This window comes from Diachasmimorpha longicaudata, chromosome 5 (genome assembly GCF_034640455.1).
Source record: "Diachasmimorpha longicaudata isolate KC_UGA_2023 chromosome 5, iyDiaLong2, whole genome shotgun sequence".
In the NCBI taxonomy this organism is placed as follows: Eukaryota; Metazoa; Arthropoda; class Insecta; order Hymenoptera; family Braconidae; genus Diachasmimorpha; species Diachasmimorpha longicaudata.
The window spans coordinates 9,492,297-9,514,050 of record NC_087229.1 but is presented as its reverse complement, the minus strand read 5'-3'; the positions used below and the strand labels follow the sequence as shown (position 1 = coordinate 9,514,050).

Genomic DNA, 21,754 nt, shown 5'->3' with positions numbered 1-21,754 from the left:
TATGCTTATATTACTTGTTGATTATTATTCCGAAATTATTTGCTAGAAATTATCGTAATTAAATGAAAAACTGTCTCTAGGAGTTGGCTCTTAAGTCTTGTTCAATTAATAAAAATTAACTAATGGTTTAATATTGTTTTTTCAATGAGTTTTAATTCATAGTGTTATTACACATAATAATACAGTTTTGGTTGATCCTATGCCCATTGCAAAGATTACAATTTCGAAATTTCTAAACCCATGCGCACGCGCATTATTTACTTCACCGGTACAGCAGTTCCCGATGTGATAAATCCCATTCTCTCTTGAGGTAAATAAAGAGATTCTCACAATCGCTCGATACCCGAGCCATCTAACGGATCTATAGTAATGTCACAGTGATGACTGTTGGTAAATTTGATTTAAAAATATTTCCATCAAGACTTAATGCTAACATTAAAAAAAGACTTGTCAGTCTAATATATCAATAGGCATTACAAAATGTCGAAGAATATTTCATCCTCTAAGGGTTTCATGAATGAGATCAAGTACTTGATTGTACAATAATTGCGTAGCCTCCGTTGCCCATAAGAAGTCCAAGTGATTGAACATCGTGTAATTAACTCGTACGATCTTAATGACATTAGGTAAACTCTTGTAGAATTCTTCCACGTCCTGAAATAAAGTGGAGATTAATTCACTGGCGTCAGTGCATTGGAAAAAACTTTTCAATATCTAAAACATATTGACGGACAACCAGTATTTTTTTATGTTTATAAAAATTAATTATTCACGATTATCGCGTTTACCTGGACAGCTGCTAGCCAATCATTGAGACCGTAGAAAAACGCGATCGGAATAGTCATCTTTGACACATCATAATCAGGTGGAGTGCTTGAGTTGTACTTCTCGATATTCTTTGGTGATCCATAATCGTATTGGCCGAATCTTCCAGAGGTCACTTCCTGAAGATAATGAACCACCGTCTTCGTCGATGCACCTGCTGGGTCGTGACTCGTAATAACCGGAAGAAGACTCTGAAAGCATTTAAACGCACTATCGAATCAAATTAAAATTTAATTAGGTATAAAATCAGACGAATGGAGCGTTAGAAAAAAATTATTCACGTTCAGAATAATTTTTAATCGAAAAAATGTTAAATTGTCAAATTTTAGCCCACAGTGTTACGTCCATTGATTAGTTCTGTTAATGTGGGACATTTATAATTCAATTGTTCATAGAGCTTTCGTATATTATCCAATTTAACTAACCAAGTCAAACTGCGCTGCATCGAATCCACTTATCGCAAACATCGCATTTTCGCATACTTTCTCCTCTTTCGTAGTCAGGGCACAGCCGTATTTCGCAATGAGCTTCATTATCCAGTCTCGAGGGAGAAATTTGTTGAGACTGAAGAACTTTTCGATGAGCTTCGAACAGAAAATTGGTAAATCTCAACACTATATAAGCAGAGTAATCGGACATCCTTAAGGATTAAGTCGTATATAGAAGTAGGGACTAACTTCTATTTGATGTGCATAAGGCGCGAAAATACGAATGGGACTTTTTATGTGAGTCATGTGGGCCACTGGTGCAAAGCTCATCATCAGCCGAATTTTTTTATGCATTTCGGGCCGTTCGGCTGCCATAACAAAACTCCCGGTTGTTCCCATCGAGTGGCCAATGTAAATCACTTGCTCGTTTTTGTAATTAGTAACGTAATTTATCATTGCTGGTAAATCATGAATTCCCATTTCGTGCCAGGAGTAGTCCCAATATTCCGGGGAACTCGTGGACAATCGGACATGCCCGGAGGAGTATGTATTGCCCCTGTAATTTCCGAGCCACACATCGTACCCCAGGTCCGCCAAGAAATATGCTAAAACAGGTCATGATGAATAATTCATTGTAATTTTGTCATAACGATATTGTTCATAAAGGTAATCAGGGATTAATGATTTACGGAGAGCTCGGCCTTTCCCCAAGATCACCCAATCGGCGGAACTGCTCATGAGACCGTGCTGCAGGAATATTGGGTATCCTGTTTTATTAGGAATCCTGTGGATAGTCAGGAGATATCCATCCTCTGTTTCGACCGTATGGGCCTCCGCAGGATATCCCGCTCGACGTATCATTTCCGGCTGAAAAAAAATCTCTCTGCATCAAATTAAATTATGCAATTGAATCATCTATCTTCGATAAAGGGGTTCGATCACCAACGATCGATCAGTCAACGATTCCTCATGTTTTAATCGTTTCTACGCTGGATTTTTTACAGTTAATAATTTTCCCTAATTTTCTGGCGTAAAGTGGGCGGGAATTGGCGATGAAAATTTTGGGGGGGATGATTTTATAAGAGCGCCATTTACGGGCAGATTGAATACCCCAATATCTAGGAATCCTGTCGCTGGCTTCGGAGTAGGATATTTAATTCCGGCAAGAACTGTCGAATCCGAGGAAAATTTTGAATGTGATCAGTAAGAGAAAGGTTTCAGAAGAGAATTGAAAACAGAAATTATCATCGATAAAACACATATATTGTTACTTTTGTAAAAAGTTGGAGCAATCTAGGGCGACAGCTTAGAATCGACATGGACATTCCCTCAACATCTGGTGGCCAATCAGGTAAGCAATCGCGATTATTTTTACTTTCAACGGAATTTGGTACACGTTCCTGCAAGAACTATTTCTTATCGCCCGTAGACCTTCAGTTGTGTATTTATATTTTCTGTACACAGTAGTTGACAATGGAAAATATCCATTATATACCTTCGAAACTGGGTTAATGATGTTATTATCTCCCAGCCAATCAATCAAATTATCGGAATACCCAGAACGATACTGAAGTTCTCGAAAATCAAAATTCAATTCAACCTGGAATTTTATACTTCAGTTTTCAAACATGCCTGCAGTGTCCGTTATTATCGACACCCATTGTTGGGACTGGCGGTTCAGGGTATTGAGTCACCAATCAATTAGGGACTTAATAAGTAATTTCCATTCGTTAAAATCCACGAAAAAAAAACTTACCGTCGACAAGTCCACGTCCGGATTATACGATCTGTCGCCAGAATATTCCAATTTATCATTTGCAACAATTTTTATCTTGTAATCCATCCCATAGTAAATTGATGTTTCGATAAGTTTTATTCCCGCAACATTTACGATAAGAAAAACAAGTATCGAAAGACTGCCGGCAACGCGTGCGAGACAAGTTGAATGAAAAGTCATTATTCACCAGTCAATGAAATAACTATAAACGTAATGTGTTCGATAATGATGTACACATTCGATAACACTCGATCACGTGTGAAGAGAACGTGCTGTTGAGTACAGCTGATGGCAACTAGTGCATGTCACCGGCGCAGTAGAACTGCTGGGAGTTGTTCACTTATTCGCATGCGACAATCGCACTTCATTCGTCGGCCCTACGTCTCGCACTCGGGTCGAAGTCTAATGACTCATGTTTATGTACGATGTTTACTATTCCAATGTGATCAGGCGATCTTGCCAATCGCCACTTGATTTTAGACAATTGATTTCGGGCCCTGCGCTGAAAAATTTTTTTCTGATGAAAATCTTTCCGGAGTAATCGAAAGAATCATCGGAAGATCTTCGCACGTACCCCATCCTGACAATTGTAGAGAGGGGAGAATTTTTAATAAAAATTGTTAAGCTTAAATACGTGCAGATATTAATTTCGGAGGAATAATATGCAACGATTAATTAGGTGTTCGAGTGGCAACGCCATCCTCTGATGCCGATGCGTCTCCAGCTCTGTCGACAATTTCAGAAGACTGTGCCGCTATTCACATGCTGGACGATGATTGTCTGTTCAGGATATTCTGTCTCTTTTCTATCGGGGAAAAACTCATTATAGAACAAGGTAAGAACTGAGCGGTGTTCATTTTCCTGGCACAATATGAATACAGACTTAATTGGCAGTTTGTAGGCGTTGGAAGAGAGTATCCAAGCTCGCATGGTACCGCATGAGGCGCTTAAATTTAGCCAGAGCCGCATTAGGCACAACTGATTTTGATAAGCTACCACTGCAGTTCCAAAATATTCAGGGCATCGCAAGACTTCTGAGAAGATGTGGACAGTACCTGTCCATCTTGAAACTTGGCAGCCCTTGTCATTGCACGATGATTTCATTTATTGCCAGGCACTGCAAGAAGTTAGTCCAGTTAGAAATCTCTGCTTACCACAATGGGCGAAATATCCATAATACTCCAAAAGCCAATGGTCTGGAGTTCTTCTGTCAAAAAAAATTGAGTAACGTACTTCCTTCGGATGAGCTTGGAGTATTAGCTTGGCCTAAACTTTATGAGCTTCATCTAAGGGGCCCTTCACAAGAAAGCGATGCGGCCAATCGCAATCGTGTTTATCTACCCCACTGCTATCATTACGTGAGTATGACGACTATCCTATCTCCAAATCAGCCTCATCTCACTCATTTTCTGTTTAAATCTTCTGCTCCAGTACATTCGAGATCTGAAGAAAGTGGCAATGATGTCCCTGGAGAACTTTGATCTACGAGAATCCTTGGATTCTATCCTACGACTAAAGGGTGAACTCACCTACCTCTCTCTTGCAAATTCAATTATTGGAGACGATGTCTTCTTTCCGCATCTCGTGTTTTTAGAGCACGTCAATGTCGAAAGAGTCCTTGAAGTCGACGCCGAATTCTTAACAATGTTATCAACATCTTGCACGAAATTGAAGTACCTGAATCTCAATTACTGTTCGAACCTCGATGATGAAGGTATGATGCACTTGTGGCTCCTGAATGAACTCGAGGAGCTCACTGTTAATTTCGTACCGGGTATAACAGATTTTGCATTCAGTGGATGTCACAGTTTAAAAAAATTGAGCTGCCAGGGCTGTCAGTGCGTACGGGATGGTGAATTGATATTTTACCTTAACACTCTTCCTCCGTTGGAGTATTTGAATTTGCAGTTGACCGCTGTTACTCCGGAGATCCTTGCCGCAGCTAATACAATGACGAAGGTCAGAAGTAGTAATATTCAGCTTTACCTTTTGGTCAACGCCTCCATAATCAGGCATCCGCATGGGTTTTATGACTCCTCTTTGCTGGTAATCGATGGTACAAATGATTCAGTCGACCCATTGCGGATTCGTACGAAACATTATAATCCATATCCTTCTTATTATGAGTTTGAGTATGAACATGGGATAGATTCTGAGCCCGATGATTGGCGAAGGTTTTTTGCTGATGATTATGAGAGCACACCGCCTTCTGGAACGCCTGAATCAGAGGACTGACTGAACTTTCCGTTGTTATTGCAGGCTTTTGAAAATGTACGGTCGGGGTTGTTGAAGAGTGTCAAGGGAACTGATGCATATGTGGATTTAAGTTTTTAGAAACATCGGTCAAATTTGACAAATATTGTATGAATTAGTACCTGTTCTGGTTGATTTGATTTGTTAAGTTAATTGTTTTATCTCGAGGGTCTGTGTACCATACAGTGAAAATAGAAATGTCGATAATATTGAATTGTTTAGTTTAGTCTCGGCAGCAGGATTGTTTGTAGAAATTTTGAGATACTATTTAATAAAAAAACTATTGAATCTATAAATTTTCCTCTGTCAAATATCATATGGGACAAGTGCTTCAATAGGTTCTTCAATGGGTTTGCTGACCATATCAAATTTTCTTCAATTCAATAAACACGGGGGTATCAGGTAAGTTAGGATAAGTTCCAAAGGGGCGATTTAATCAACTTATATACCTATTGGTCTGTTTACATTGACTCAATCCCATCATGCCATAAAATTCTGAAAATATTCCTGCCGTCTCGGCCTAAGTCATTGTGATTGCGACGCTCGTCAACACAAAACCTCGCGCCCAAGTCCAAAATCCACCGATAAGTCCCAAAATCCAAGAAGAAAATCAGTTGCGATTGGTCAAGGATTACATAACTATTTTGAAAGGAGAAAAATTGGGCGAGATCTGGGAATTAGCTACGACTTTCCTCCGGCATCTCATCACAAGAATTGAGGTAGGAAAAAATAGTTTTCACCATATGTCCACAGACAGAAATAATCTGCTGCCATTGTCCATGAACCTTGAAATATTTGTCTGCCCAATGGAATTTTGTCGTTCGACTCGAATGCAAGGGCTGCTGTTCCATTTATTATAAAATATTTTGGGAACTATCTGATAAATGGCATTCGGTGTTTTTCTAGTTATGCAACGGCTATGGTACCAAGGGAGAGAGGCTGCAAGCTTTTTCGACCAATCGAGAAATGTATCAATTAATAATCTAGCTGATAATTGTCTGGAGAATATATTCAGGGATCTTTCTTTCGCAGACAAACTCAATGCAGAAGCAGGTGAATAAATCGAAAGGATGGTGTTGTGCAAAATTTAAATATTATTTTATTTTTTATTTTACACAGTTTGTAAGCGGTGGAAGTTTTTGTGCCGCAAGTCGTGGAAAACTGTGACGAGCCTCAATTTACTGAAACATGAGCAGCACCGAACTGATTATGATTCACTATCATCTGAACAGAAAAACATTCAGAGCATCGCGAAGCTTCTCAAGAGATGTGGAGATTATCTGAAGGTCTTAAAAATTGGCAATCCTTGTCATTATACAATGCTTCCTTTTGTTTTTAAATACTGCCGGGTTTTGAGAGAATTAACCATCTCTCTTCCCCCAGTTGGGAATGATCTGTCCGGTATTTCGGAAATTCCAACTCTAAGAAAATTTTGCCTGACAGAAATGTCAAGCGATTCTCAAGCAGCCATTTTTAAGATATTGCCCCCGGAATTACTGGAGCTCCATTTGATGACAAGAGATAGTCAAAACAAAAATGAGGTTGAAGAATACGTAAATTTTCCTCGTGATTCTGATCAGGTGTGTATAAAAGCGTTGATTCTGATGTTCATCAAGTACAATTTTTTCTCCGTGCGAAGTACACAAAAATTACAAATTATCTCAAAATTACTTAAATCAATTCAATCAGTTGATTCCTAGTGTCAGCAATGCATGTGAATTTTTTGCTCCAGTACCTCAACTATTTGGAGAACTTGCACAATCTTCTGCTAAGTGGCTTTCATCTGGAGGGTTGGGTGGAAAACATGATAAATCGTAATGTCAATATAAGGACCCTGGCTCTCTCCCTTTGTAGCATTGAGAGTGAAAAATTCTTTTTTTACGGTCTTGTAAATTTGGAGTCTCTGTTACTTGACAGCGTTTACCCCGTTGACAACAATTTTATCGCGATACTATCAGAATGCTGCGAGCAATTGACTACAGTGAATCTCATATTCTGCCCTTATGTCACCGATATTGGTGTCATGTTCTTGTGGCGATTATCGCACCTCCGGTATTTGTGTCTACATTACATGCTCAACATCTCAGATGTTTGCCTCAGTGGATTTGCCAGTCTAAAAATGTTGATTTGTCACAACTGCTTAAACATCCGAGATAGTGGACTCATTGCTCTCCTGGAAGTTTCTCCGGAATTAAAGACTTTGGTCGTGACAGGAACAAGTGTCACTTCTGCTGTGCTGATGGCGGCCAATGAAGTGAGCAAGAAATTCGTAGACAATATACCAATTGCGATATTGGTTGACGTGGAAGTCGCCAGTACCTGGATCCGCTATAATGACTCCGTTCTGCTGACAGTCGAGAGTCTGGCAGGTAACGACAGATCTAAACCTCATAGACCCTCGCGTTATTGCGACAACCCTCCCATGTACGATTCCAGTTACGTATTTCAGTACCAGTGTGGATCAGATTCAGAGCCAGAAGATGATACGAATGATGAGATTATCATTCCCCCCCGGAGATGTTTTACATGGCAATTGTTTTAACTATTTTTTTATTCTATCTTTTAGCAGCATGATCTTGAAGTTATTGAAGATTTTTTAAAGGATTGTCTGTCATTTTAAAATTGAAGATATCGTAGATTGAGATGAGGATTTACTTAATTTGACTTTCAATGATGTCCGTCTAGTCATTAAATGATATTTTGTATTCCTCAAATTTGTAGTGATTATGCTTGGAAAACATTTTACAAAATATGTGGGGTTTTATGTTAAAATTGATGAATTGTAATATAACACGTATTGACACTTTATAATTTTTTAGAATAAGTTACCGATCATTTATTAAATACAATAAATGACCTAAATATAATAAATAGGCAGATGAAATCGAATGAATAAATAAATACATAAATAGAGGAATACTTAAATACAACAATATATCCGCCGTTAATTAATGTAACTGCTCTCCATGACTTTCTCAATAAAGCGTTTGTAATGGAACACATTGACGTACAATCCTTCTTCTCCAATCTCGCAGTCAGAAGCTGATGCAACCCCAATGACGAAGTTGTTAATGATCAAAGGACTTCCGCTATCGCCCTAAAAAAGTGACAGATTATACAAAAAAATTTTTTCCCTTTGATTTAGTATTCAGTTAGTCTATTAATTAATTTAAAAAAAAAACGATATTCGTCTTCTTACCCCACATATCGTTGCTCTTGGATTCACTCCGCACAATACGTCCCTCCACGGTCGAGTCACGAATTTCCGACAGACGTCATCCTTGATTACTAGTTCCAATTTTTGAATTTGATTTGGAAGTTTAGTATAATCTTTGTCCCAGACTGAATTTATTTTTCCCAGGCCAATGGCTGTACCAATAGATCCATCAACGTAATCTTCAGTTGGCAGTTTCAATGCTCTCAGTCGAACCCCGTCAAGATTGAGTTTATTTTTCAACTGAATTAGAAAACAATTAATATTAAAATGAGGGAAAAATCTTGACAAAAGATGAGTGTAAATGGATGGATTTGAAAGATAGTTCACTAGAAATTATCTCATTTCGGGAAGAGAGGGTTGAAAAAATATTATTATTAAATTATATGTACCGTAATAACCGCAATGTCATTTTTGAGCCCCCGACTGGGTGTATAGTCCACAAAGTCGGGATGAAGTTGAAAGGACCTGACTTCGCTGATTATAGCATTAGAATCGTCCCTCCAAGTTAATCCACTAGCAGCATAAAACCGAGCCCCGAGTTTAGATAAACAATGACCCGCGGTGAGTACATGAAGAGGACTGATTATGGTACCGCCGCAGAAGTGTCCGTATTCATCTCTCAATGACACGAAGTATGGGAATTCACCGGCTCTTGCAGTGACTCCACCAACGATTCCCCTCCAAGGGTTCATAACGTGAGCATTTGTTCCTGCGATTTTCAAAATTAGCACTTTCATGGGATAAATAATGGTATGATAAATAAAATAAAACAGAAGGATTGAAAACACTCACCAATGAATATCGAAGGGACTAGTAGGACGGCGTATAATAGGCCACACATTTTTTTTTAATGCACAGAAATTCAATCTAAATGTAATAAGTAGCTGGGAGAAGATCTCTCGAATGCAAATTGATAACTGAGGCCTATAATTCATTTCCGGACATTTTATACGGTCCATTGCGTGATCGCATTTTCCTCTGTAATCTTCCGACTCTGCATATGGGAAAGTTGATTAACTTCCGCACCTTGCACTTCCGCAAATTCTTGGGATATTTGACGTCACAGGGAATAGGTGATGCGTCAACGGATTTTCGTCATCGTAGACAGGAAAGTAATCGTGGAAATTTTTCCAGTGGTAGTTTGTACAGTGTCGCAGTGAAACTGGAAATAGCATCAAGTATTTCGATGGAAAAATGGGAAAAGAATAATTTTTTTAACGCGCGAGGGTAAATTGGGGGTTTTGGGATTCATTCGGGGCTGAAATTCAGTCTCGCGGCACTACATGCTTCCCCACATGCATAACAAAATGGAGTATTTTGATTAGGAAATTTTTTACGAGAAACTTTTCAACCGGAGAAAATTCCAGATGAAAAAAATGGTGGGAGGAAAAGTGAGAAGGAAATAATTCGCCCGCGTAAATTGGCAGGGAAACAATTAGGTGATCTTTGAATGGGGAAAATTGTGGGCTAATTAACGCCGAATTAGGCACGTATGCATAACTACAAAGGAGAAAAAATCTGGGGGGGACGCGTTTTCTGATTTTTTCGAAATTTTGAGCGGGAGACACTCGACCAGGTTCATGGGGGACCTTCTTGATCGGTCCTGTTGGTGGTATCCAACAGATGTCGCCTATTATATCGGCAACAGATACCATTGATACTGATTACTAGAGCAGACTGGGTACTGTAATCGGTAAGAAAGATTTTCATGAGAATTTGAACACGATAAAAAAAACTAATTTTAATTTTATTTTAATTTTTGCCTTAATTTATTACAAGAACAATACAAAATATACAAGGAGCGGAATAGATTAGGTGGTTTCAACCTATTTCCATGAAAAGCGACTTCTCGAAACACTCCTCATTCATAAATATGAATAATTGGAATAAGATTTATGTCTCTCCGAAATATAATTTATATTTCTTGAAGAAACACAATGAACTTTTCAAAGGAACATGAATGAATTCATTGAACTCATATTTTTGATGTGTTGGCGTTATTTTTCAGAAAGAAAGTAAGATATACGAGGTTATCGCATGAATTCACGTGGAAAATAATTATCGTAATCATAATTACCACTTGTGCACACGATAAAATAGCAGCTTGGACGATTAACCATAATTGCATTCGCTGGTTGAAGTATTTAATATTTGAATTGCCATTCAGTTTCGCGAGAAAATTCAAAAGTTGATATCTCAACTACATCAGAGGGTTGATACCAGGAATTTTTTTATCCCTCTGTGCATTAACTTATTTTTACCAACGTTACAAAAATAAAATAGAACCACTTTTAATTTTTTATGTGAGAAGGAATTATTTTTACAATGGCATTGTGCGAAAAATACATGGTCTTTAGTTTACTGTGGACTGTAGTTGTTTATTTTTCAAACACGGTTGTATGTGAATTGACTGCAGTAGTTGAAACGGATAGAGGACCTGTTGTAGGGGAAATCCTGCAGACAGTGATGAATGGGGTCCCCTATGGCTCGTTCAGGGGAATTCCATATGCTCGACCACCGATCAATGATCTTCGGTTTCAGGTGAATATAAATCCCAGATTTTTTATTGCTCAGGAAAAATTTTGCTCAAATGGTTGGATTTGCCGGATCGATTGCAATCGCTTAAAGTGATCTGATCTAAATAAGAGTGTGAGAATTATTTTCGTCAATGAGAATCTTTGCTATGTTTAGCCTCCCGAAGAAGCTAAACCGTGGACCGATGTCCTCCAGGCCACAGCAGACGGTAATCAATGCCCACAAATGGATTTCATTGACGACATCTTCAGCGGTAATGAGGACTGTCTGTACCTGAATGTCTACACTCCTAAGGTAATCTTCAATGGGACATCGTCAGGCGATTTACTACCTGTGATGGTATGGATCCATGGGGGAAAGTTCGCCACAGGATATGCTAATGCATCTTACTATGGTCCTGACTTTATCCTGGAAGAGGACGTCGTTATGGTGGCCGCCAACTTTCGTCTGGATATATTAGGTACATGAAAAAAGCTTCTTTCTAATGTATCTAGAGGAGACCTTTGACAATGCGAATGTTTCTGCAGGTTTCCTGGCCCTGAATATCCCCGAAGCATCTGAGAATCTCCAGCTGAAGGATCAAGTCTTAATTCTCAAGTGGGTTCAACGGAATATCAAAAAATTCGGAGGCGATCCGAAGAGGGTGACGATATTCGGCTGGAGCTCTGGGGGTGTTGACGTCGATCTCCACATGATTTCGGAGGCTTCGAGAGGTAGTGCATTATTGCATGTAATATCGGATACTTTACCGGTGGACATATGCATTCAGGATACATTTTTAACAGATCAGACAACAATATAATTCTCATTGCAAAAATGATCATAATTTATTTTTTATTTTGTCAGGAGCATTTTCTATACGGAACGCTGGGCTTTGGTTCTCTTCTAATGTTTTAATTAATGAATAATATTGTGTCCTGATTAGCCTGACATTGTAAGTATATCAGATGAATTATTATATTTCAGGATTATTCCACGGAGCCATAGCAATGAGTTCTTCTCCCTGGAGTGCCTGGACCTTCTCCACCCGAAATCAAACTGAGACTCGTGCCTTCCGGCTTGGAGAAGTCCTAGGAATTAATACTCAGGATAAAACTATCCTCTATCGTGAATTGATGAAAAAAACTGCCAAGGATTTGGTGATCGGAGGCGAAAAATTATTACCGAATGTAATACATGTAGGTTCTTGATTTTTCAATGATTTGTAATTAATCATGAGTGAAAAAATGCTACAAAAAATATAGCGACTGTGATGGACTGTGATGATTCTACGAAATGAAATTATCCAGGAAAAAAGTGGAATTTCATCTTCTTATATAATTTTTTTATAGAGATGTGATTATTTTTTTTCTATGTGATTATGATGTCTATTGATTCTCAGGCAGATCGAAAATTCAAGCCAACAATTGAAGATACTAGAGTGGCGGGTGCTTTCTTAACTGAATGTCCTATCAGGAAATACAAAGCTGGAAGTTTTGCTCAAGTGCCCTACATGACTGGTTACATGCGGGATGAAATGCTGTCTTTCACCACCAGTGAGAATTTCTCATAATTATTAATAAAATAGAGCCTCTGATTTAGTGGTAAAAAGACGAGGGATATTGTTAAATAGTTTTTTCATTTTTCTTTCTCGCAAATCCATCGAATACTCGAAACAGCTTCTCAGTTTCAATGCTCTCAGGTACCCAATATTTACATTGGTACATCGAACTTGCTCTCACGCAGTTCGTGGGTCGCCAACATCCGGTGCAAGAGAAACTAATGCGTCTCCATAATGAACTATCAAAGTCCCTGCAAATGCACATATCAGAATTGCCCGCTGAATTGGTAATGGAAGCAATAAACGTGAGTTAACGGGAGTACGTTCATGTGTTCATTCGACGGAAGTTAACTGTCAAACAACAATTATATTATTTCTGTTCCAGAGTATCACGAATACTCTCTACAGACCTGTGATCGACCAAAAAGTCACGTTGGTGGCTGAATTGTCTTCAGCCCCTGCGTATTATTATCAAAATTCATACGATCCTGGGGAATATTCGTACCATCGACTGCAAGCGCACATTATTCCAACGTTAACTGGTAATTAATCAGACTAATAAATCAGCATTGTACATAACAAGAGTGATAAAAAATTTCTGATGACTGTGCCGCTCGTAAAAGGGGTCTCAGATGGTTTTTATAATCACACTAATAATTTTCAAAAATGTTTAGAATGAAAAGTGAAAATTTTTTTGCTGTTTTCACCTCTTTGGAGGATCTTGATGTTGTTAGAGAACATGTTTAATTCGTTTAAATGATATTTTGTAGGCGCTGGGCATGGGGATGACTTGTTCACAATTTTTCACATATCCATATTCGATCTACCCCTGGACGCAGACCATCCCTTCTCAAGAGCGAGGAAACGAATCGTCCGGATGTTCACGAACTTCGCAAAATACGGGTACAAATGATAACGAATTAATAATCATCTAACTGCACTATCGATTCACATAAAATGTCCTTGTGCTTCCCCAGAACCGAACTTGATCGTAAAATGATTCCAATAATTCCAGAAATCCCACCCCGAAGGGAACATCAGATCCGGTTCTGAATATCACGTGGCCAAGGGCTGCAGGAAAATATATCGAGATCAATGACCAGTTGACAGTTGGCGATAGTCCGCTCAACGAAGATGCCAAGTCAATTCAGAGTGATTTATCTGGTTCGGCGTGGGATGAGTTCAATGGTTGCGATCGATACTAGCCGGCATGGAAAATAGCAGATTGACGAAGCAGTTATATAAAAAAAATACTACCTTTTACATCCCTTTGGATTTCAGTGAGATTTTACATATACTGCACCTTTACAGCATACTGTATTTGTGGGGCGTACAAATATAATATACCAAAATGAATGACAAAAATATACAGTTAATATTTCCATATATATTTTCGTTATGTATTTACAATGTGACAACAAAATTGTGAAACGTAACACGTTGGAGCCCTCGTTATCGGCCGGAAATGGGCAACGACGGATTCGAGGTTGAAATTTGGCCTTCTAAAATCGTATTTTATTTATACCTCGTAATTTTCATTCTCATCCCTCACTCGTATGATTAATCGTATTAGACCCCACTATCATTACTTCATCGACGTCAAAAGGCGCACTCTCGCCTCGAGCAATGGAAATATATAAAATGACCTAGAGCCCATTGAGAGTTAATCCCTTTGACAAACCATAATTTCACACATGCAGTATTCATTATTATTATTAATTCCCACATTTTCATTCAGAATTACTCGGATTGTCCATATTTATAATGATATCTTAACGTCACGCATTCCCTTCGCACCGTAAGCATAAAAATTATAGTACACTTCAAATATACTTCTGCTCTTAGAAACAATAAGAGGAAAAAAATGAATGGAAATATTTAATCTTTTATTCGTATCATAACGCGCAACTTTTATTTACAACTACAGATATTTCATACTTAAGTCTTTTACGTAATTGTTAAAATTTTTCATTGCAATCAACAGCCGTACGATTCCTTCATTATTCTGTGCAATACTTCAACTTCAAATATGAATAATAATAAAGTTTGTGGCAGTGGAATTATTACTCTACTCATTTAAACTCATTTATTTTTTGAGCTCCGCATTGTTATCATCTCTCACGTACAGTCGGCGCCGTTTTTTTTTTATTTACAGATACATTCGAGTTGTGCTTTTTGACGTCGATTTTACTATTCATCATAAAAAGTTCGGAATCGTAACGGCCCTATTCAACACTGCATCGTGATGGTACTGGTCAATTCATCATTAAAAATTCAGTCGCTAAAAAAATTCAGTGATACAGTTCAATCCAATTTCGATCATCGATTGATCATCACACGAACATTCCTTGATTGGGGCTCTTGATGTCTTGAAACATATCTTGAAATGAATTAGTCTATAATCACTGGCCATGATGGCTATGATGACTTATGCTGTCAGTTGTCCTCAGATAAAATAGAATGATGAATTGATCCGCACTGATGAGTGATAAAACGGGCAAATAAATCTCATTGAATAACACTTTGACGAATCAACACTAGAATTTAATTTCACTGGTCATTTGCTGTTGCATTTTCAGTCCAAAGTGATAATAAGCTGACAATATTTTGAGTGAACAATAATTTTTCTTTCATCGATCTCCTGGTCACAGTTAAAATTTCTCTCCTCTCATTCACCTTCTCCACCGGAAATTTCTTTTTCCTACATTTCCCCCATTTTCCCTCGAAAAACGACAAATCGTTGCGGCAAAGTTCATCCTCCAGTACAAGACAATTCCCCTAAGATGGAAGAGAAAAAAGGCGCAGGGGGGTGGGTTGGGTGTAGGGGGAGAGTGGGAGGTGAAGTGGAATGAAACAACTTGAGCTTAAATAGTCATTAACCGCAGGAGAATAAAATAGGTCGGTGTGTTGAACAAGAAAGAGAGGGAGAGATACTGTTTGCCATCTGCAGATTGTAACTGAAGTGAAAGGGGGAGGGGTTTATTCTCTCTCCTCCCCCAAACACAACGAGTAGCTAATGTTCATTGTCTGTACGAGTGATCCCAGTTGTTTGTAAGTACAAATAAAATTTTCATTCTTACCCCCCAGCGATTATTTTCATTGTTCACTAGTATTTTCTTTCATATCGTAGAAAAAAAAATTACCAACTGAACGGAATACATTCTGTGGTTAATTAATCGTCAATGGGAATTAAAATAATTAATGGAAAAGGAATATAAAAACGCGCACGTCGATGAAATTGCGGGTGGCAACTTTTACTGGCGCTTTTGGTAAATTTTCAACTGTAAAAAGTCATTCTTATCCTCAATTATGTACAAGGAACATCTAACACTGTAGGTTTAATTCTCATTCATTAAAATTATTTATACACCGGTTGTGATTCATCATTACTTCTTTTTGAGCCATGTTACATCGTATAACACCTAAAATACATTCTCATTATCTCTTCCCTCATATTTCATTCGTCCATTTATTATTTTGTTACCTAACTTATAGTTACGATTTTTTTAAATTTAAAATGCAGCGATTTTCATCTTTGATTTGAAAAGTTTTATTTTGATTTTTTAAATTGTGTTTTTCGCAGCGAATCATCGCCTCTCGATCACAAAAGTTGTTGCTAATTTGTCATTATCGTTTGATTTAGTCAGTTAAAATGTTTCGATTTTCGTTACTTCGATCCCACTTTGTTGGATGATTTATTCAGTCTAGTATTTTTTCGTTTTATTTCACTAAAAAAATAACAATGCTTTTAAATAAGGGTAAATGAGGGAACTCTCTCTGTGGAGAATTCTCTGATACTCGAGAGAATAAAAAGTATGATTTCTATTCACTCAGTGAATGTGAAAAAATAAACATTAAATAATTTTATGATTCTTCAATTGGCAGTTATCATCAGTCCCCTCCTCCTGTCGAATGTAAACGTCAAAATGTTTATGAATCAAGCGAAAAATTTATCTCAAATATTTAATCTGAGAATTTCTCATGTATTTTGACATTTACAATAGCGATTACTTTAAAGCAATGTCGATGCTGTTAGTACATCGGGTACGACTGGCCTCGGAGGGGACTCCATACATCACACTCTCATTTCAGTCATACTGCCTTGTGTAACGCGATTAATAATATTTCCACTTTGCAGCAAGGGTTGATTTTCAGGTGGGCTTTTGGTCCTCGGTGGTGGTGGTGCTCGTGGCACTGTTAAGTGAATCGAACCATTTGGTGGACACTAAAAATCAAATATTGATTAATTGTCAGTAATAATTTTCATCCGATAAAACGCGGCAGGTCAATGTGATTCGATGAAGTCAATTATTTAATCTCAACTTTTTGTGTATTTACAATGATTTTATAATGTAAATATAACCGATCGTAATCTGAATTTGACTGTTCCATCGTTCGAAATCAAACAATTCCATTATCGTAGTTTGCAAACAATTTATTTTTCACCACGGAAATCACTTGCTTGTTAATCCCGAAAAATTTATTTATATCGATCGATAACTTTTCGGACATCAACTTTACTCCCAGCAATGATTCTCCCCGAAAGAAATGACTCAACAAAGCATGAATGTTGCTCAAAGAAAATACGCCGATGAAATACATAAATTCATTTATTTATTTCAAATATTTACATACAATCAAAGTGGATTGGCCATGTCAACAAGCGCTCAATACAAAATTACCTGGGATTGCATTCCCATATCCTGAATAACAGATGCTCTAGGCAATGTGGCATGTGGTGTGTGCTGTTGCTTCTGATAGTGATGCTGATGAGGCAGTGTATGAGTGCTCTGGCTCTGAAGAATTCCCGGATCATTCGCTTTCATAACATTCCTGCGCATAAAACATAAAGACAATGAAATCATTCATCAACATCCCGAGACAGCACTGATTAATTAACCACCAATTGCTGAATAATAAAATTCACCTTCTGAGCATTTCATTCTCAACATCGACGATAACTTGGCCACCGCTGGTGAAGTGGGAATGGGGTGGGGGCGGTTGCTTGAGCTCGGTGAAACCTCTTGGGCCGCATTGTTGATTCATCATCTGCTGCTGCTGAAGACTTTTAACTTCCAGTCTCGTTTTATCCCGTTGATAATAAACACCAGCGAATATAAGTACATTCAGGATTAAGAGGCTACAGCCAATGGCTATTGTCACACTCAAAGCTGTGGAGTAGGCAGCATATCTGCAATAAAAAATCATTGATTATGACATTTTAATTAAAAAACCATTAATTAGTCATAATTCTCAAACATGTATATCCCTTTCAATCCTTTGAATTTTCAGTTAAATTACATTCCTCAAATAGCAAGTTTTTACAGAAGGTAGGATTTCTCGTATTCCATGTGAGTATATAATATTTCAGCTGATCTGAATGTTTAATAGAGAAATGAATATTTGAAAAAAATTACCCAGCCACATCCAAACCCGACAGGGTATCCGGACTGCTTGCATTATGTACATTCTGTGGATTCGTGCTGGGAATTACGCTGACACAGGTGGTTATGCTGTAATCCGTAGTTGTCGGCGGTTCTGTCGTGAAATTTCGTCTTCTGTATTCCTCCCCTATTCTACTCAGTGGATCAGGCCGTACCAGGCCATCATAGAGATTTGGATCCCCATGGCTACGAAAGAGATTGTGTCGTGGTTCAACATCCTCCATTCCTGCGCGATGCAACTCTGGTATTAGCCGAAGCCACACCGATAACTGGTGAGCACGAAAGTGATTTTTCACCGCGGGTTTTTTCGCTGCAACAAATTCATCCAAATTCCAGGATTATTCGTTAATCAAATTACCCTTTTACTGATAATAGAAGGATTCATTATCCGGTACAAATAGGGACGCAATAATTGTAGAATTATTTGCAACAATTACTTCAAACGGTATTTCCATTAATTTGTTGTTAGCCGATTCAACGCTTCGAATTTCCGAATTACCAAGAAATTTCATTTAATTCCGAAATGTATGTTTATTCGTTGTGATGAGGAAGACAAACACCTGGTGGATGTTGATCTTAGTAGCTCGGTGTCCAAAGGGTGAGTGGTGAAACTGGCCGAGAGTGGTGAGGGCATCTCAACCCCGGGGGTCGAACAAAGACGAGTGCCGAAGGAATCGTGGGTATAAACCCTCTGCCAGCGAGTAATTACTACCTACGTGCTTGCAAGCCCAACAACTGAGCAATCTTCCTTCGGTTCTCAGTGAGTAAAGTTTCACGAACCCGATCCAAACTTGGACGGTACGATCATAGCCTCATTCGACGCTATAACCAGGACACGCCCGGTGGATGGATTGGATGTGATCCGATTCCGGCAACTTCATAAATCAATTCAGGATTTTTCGATAATCGCGATTCGGCGATGCGGGTGATTAACAGCAGAATGTTAGGAATTTTTCGATGAGCTTTTTGGCCCAACAATATCTCTAGAAGAAGAAATCTTTCAGAGATATTCCCTTTGGAGGTGTCATTTCTACCCATATCCGCGTGCATTCATCGCGGGTAAAATTACGCGATTAATTAATCTCTCCATGAATCAAACCCCCAAAAAATCAATAAAATTAATCATCCCCTCGGGTCCAAAGATGGTCCTTAAATCAATGAGGAATTCAATAAACGACAATCCGTAATCGTAACTGGCTAGAGCAGATTAATGTTCTCGTCGTTTCAGTTTTCATCGAACAAATTGGGTTTCTGCGGGCTGCGCGAAGACGTTAGACGGGATCACCCGGAAAACGGATGACGCCAGGCGTCTCCTCCGCTCTGCTGCCTACCTGCACTAATCCCTAACGTTATTTGCCAGTACATACCCCCTTCCTCCCCCACCCCATTATCCGCGGGAATTAACCCCCCACTGGTGCATGACGGGTCGGGATGTGAGAGGACCAATAGTACCATCCTATTCATGTGCCTATAAACGTCACGTACGGAGGTTGAAATACCTCAGCCCTCACTTGATTGGGAGGGACAGCGATGATTTATCGGTTCACATGCACAAATCGGTATGTGGTTAACGAGTGATGGTGTTAGCCAGGCTACGTGGTACGTTAAGGATTTTGCTATAATGTATGCCGGGAGATTACGCGAAAGCCTCGCGCTTTGGATCATTTTGCTCTCCTTCAGTCGGGGGAATCGATTATTCGGGGGTAAAGCTGGACGAGTGATTTAGGGCGCATATTTCTTGGTGACGCGACAGGTTATGGCGATCACTATTTTATTACGAGAATGAAAACCTCCTTATTTTTTTTTTAATTACAGGGAGAGCAATTATGAAAGTTGCGATCGTTCGCATACGCTTTAAATTTAAATTCTTGAATGAAATATTTTTTATCGTTTTTATTACATGACCTGGATGACCTGATCATACCATAGTTTAAAATTTCATGAAAATTTCTCTGAAATATCAAATTTCAATTTTTTTCGGCCAGAAATATATTATTCACGTGCCGAGCCGAGGACAAATGGGAAAAAAAATTCTCGGTGTTCGTTTATCAAATAAAAAAAATTCTGCAGATGGCGAGAGCTACAGGGGCAGGTGAAGCATTGGTCAAAGGAGCATTTCGCGAAAATTCATGGGTCCAGTTCAGACGGTGTACGGGAAGGTCTACATCTGAAAAAAAGACGACGAATCACCGAAGGAGAGAGCTTTATGGATTCCGAGGGAGCAACGGTGCATAGAAAGTTGAGAAAATGGTGTTGGAGGCGAAACTTTTAATCAAACTAAAACATTCAGACATCCTATGGCCCCACGGCACCCTATATCATTCGTTAGGATAACCCCAGGATGCGATCTTAACGCATCTGAGGAATTTTAGTGATATATTCGGGTTAAAAATGGGAATTGCGGTGGTGCATAAATAGTCTACTTTGAGACAAATGTGTGCAGAAGTGGGAAGATTTTGCTCCTTTTTTTTCAACTCTGTCAAATTAATTTAAATTTTGCTTTTGTTACTATTCGACTCGAGAGCATTAATTTATTCGGAAAAATAGCTGGACTATTGGAAACAACGGCAATGTCTCAGTTGTTTTTTTATCACTTGAATTTCCAATTCATTGAAATTATTTCAGATTTTTAATATCGACGACGTCGAATAAAAAAACCAAACGCGGTAGGAAAAAATCGCCATATGGCGGGCGTGAATCGACAAGTTGTCTAGTATCACCATATTGGACGCACGTGTGCCACTGGATGTGGGGTTAAAAAATCAACGACGAGTTGGAAATTCACCGCTCGACTCCATTCACATCAATATGGAAATTATTTGTCTCGTGGTAAATGCAATTTCGGCCTGGCGCCATGAAACTGCGAAGCCGGATGAATGCAACCAGAGTTTGGGCCGAGTCTGAGGTCGGTTTGAGGAGTAAATTGAACTTTTATCGATTTCTAACTAAGTTGAAGCCAAACTTGAAATGAAACCGCCATTGATTGAAAGAGGGGCGGGAGGGGGAGGAAGGGAAAGTCGGGTTATTGTAAAAATATTTTTTTTTTCTGGAGCACAGGAGCTCTGAGAATGACAGTCATTTTGACATGCATCAGGTCAACACTGTCTGCGATTTCTAGGGAAATTTCAATGGAAAAAATTACTTGAATTTTCTAGTTATTTTTTGCATGTGATTGTAGACACTGCTAAGATTTTATCACGCATTTCAACGTAATTCTATGGCGGAAGATCGTCGAGAGCATGAATAAGATTAGAGTGAATCTCATGTAAATAGAAAAAAGCGTCAATGTTAATTTTCCAGGGGAGTGAAATTCCATTAAAAACTTCATTCGTGTGAATGAGTCGTCTTTTATTAATTCCATTTTCCCTTCGTCTCGAGTATCTCTGGATTTTCGCCACTCCTGCACTTGTAATTGAAATAGTCCTTCCACATTTATTCATGTATTTTTTAAAATTTCGATTACTTTCCCTCTCTCTGCCAAGTTTTAATTCAATTGACAAAAGTCTACGGCGACGAGTTGATTAAGAGTTGTGTCCCCAAGGCCTTTTTCTGTCTGTCGTTAATGAACTTTTAATTTCCATTTATATAAGGGGTGAATTTCCAGTTGGGGTGGACTTTGCATGACATGATTCGTGTCTGAATGTTTTCAGAAAAATCTGGGAATTTTTTTCCTGCGCAAAATCACGTTCTATGCCATTTAAATATTTTATAACCGGACCATCTGGCTCATATCCA

At 38.6% G+C, this 21,754-nt stretch overlaps 6 protein-coding genes across 6 annotated transcripts in view; 3 read left to right on the top strand and 3 right to left on the bottom strand.

The window, feature by feature from the left end:
* Window positions 1-430: 430 nt before the first annotated feature.
* On the bottom strand, window positions 431-3,378 carry LOC135162380 (lipase 3-like). Its single transcript, XM_064120771.1, has 6 exons — window positions 3,010-3,378; window positions 1,943-2,120; window positions 1,503-1,858; window positions 1,251-1,409; window positions 789-1,016; window positions 431-654 (listed from the first exon to the last, which is right to left on the bottom strand). The coding sequence occupies exons 1-6, from the start codon at window positions 3,208-3,210 to the stop codon at window positions 496-498; spliced, it is 1,281 nt and encodes a 426-aa protein (XP_063976841.1). The 5' UTR covers window positions 3,211-3,378; the 3' UTR covers window positions 431-495.
* Window positions 2,291-5,579, top strand: LOC135162374 (uncharacterized). The gene is made up of 4 exons (XM_064120757.1): window positions 2,291-2,604; window positions 3,710-3,865; window positions 3,925-4,388; window positions 4,462-5,579. Exons 1-4 carry the CDS (start codon window positions 2,571-2,573, stop codon window positions 5,263-5,265), a joined length of 1,458 nt encoding a protein of 485 aa, XP_063976827.1. The 5' UTR covers window positions 2,291-2,570; the 3' UTR covers window positions 5,266-5,579.
* Window positions 5,580-5,801: 222 nt separating this feature from the next.
* Window positions 5,802-8,281, top strand: LOC135162376 (uncharacterized). Its single transcript, XM_064120763.1, has 4 exons — window positions 5,802-6,002; window positions 6,190-6,336; window positions 6,403-6,863; window positions 7,016-8,281. The coding sequence occupies exons 2-4, from the start codon at window positions 6,192-6,194 to the stop codon at window positions 7,823-7,825; spliced, it is 1,416 nt and encodes a 471-aa protein (XP_063976833.1). The 5' UTR covers window positions 5,802-6,002; window positions 6,190-6,191; the 3' UTR covers window positions 7,826-8,281.
* On the bottom strand, window positions 7,817-9,430 carry LOC135162384 (chymotrypsin-1-like). Its single transcript, XM_064120777.1, has 4 exons — window positions 9,293-9,430; window positions 8,890-9,209; window positions 8,483-8,740; window positions 7,817-8,380 (listed from the first exon to the last, which is right to left on the bottom strand). Exons 1-4 carry the CDS (start codon window positions 9,339-9,341, stop codon window positions 8,228-8,230), a joined length of 780 nt encoding a protein of 259 aa, XP_063976847.1. The 5' UTR covers window positions 9,342-9,430; the 3' UTR covers window positions 7,817-8,227.
* A 1,188-nt stretch (window positions 9,431-10,618) lies between these two features.
* On the top strand, window positions 10,619-13,934 carry LOC135161995 (juvenile hormone esterase-like). Its single transcript, XM_064120032.1, has 9 exons — window positions 10,619-11,041; window positions 11,192-11,495; window positions 11,563-11,748; window positions 12,002-12,213; window positions 12,417-12,570; window positions 12,717-12,880; window positions 12,961-13,117; window positions 13,346-13,478; window positions 13,591-13,934. The coding sequence occupies exons 1-9, from the start codon at window positions 10,826-10,828 to the stop codon at window positions 13,778-13,780; spliced, it is 1,716 nt and encodes a 571-aa protein (XP_063976102.1). The 5' UTR covers window positions 10,619-10,825; the 3' UTR covers window positions 13,781-13,934.
* A 524-nt stretch (window positions 13,935-14,458) lies between these two features.
* Window positions 14,459-21,754, bottom strand: part of LOC135161993 (neuroligin-4, Y-linked-like) — a 144,874-nt gene continuing 137,578 nt past the window's right edge. Inside the window, exons 10-13 of the mRNA XM_064120031.1 lie at window positions 17,993-18,329; window positions 17,503-17,766; window positions 17,258-17,408; window positions 14,459-16,800 (exon numbers count right to left, since the gene is read on the bottom strand). Of these exons, the coding sequence (XP_063976101.1) occupies window positions 16,651-16,800; window positions 17,258-17,408; window positions 17,503-17,766; window positions 17,993-18,329 (902 nt within the window). The 3' untranslated portion in view covers window positions 14,459-16,650. The remainder of the gene's footprint in view (window positions 16,801-17,257; window positions 17,409-17,502; window positions 17,767-17,992; window positions 18,330-21,754) is intronic.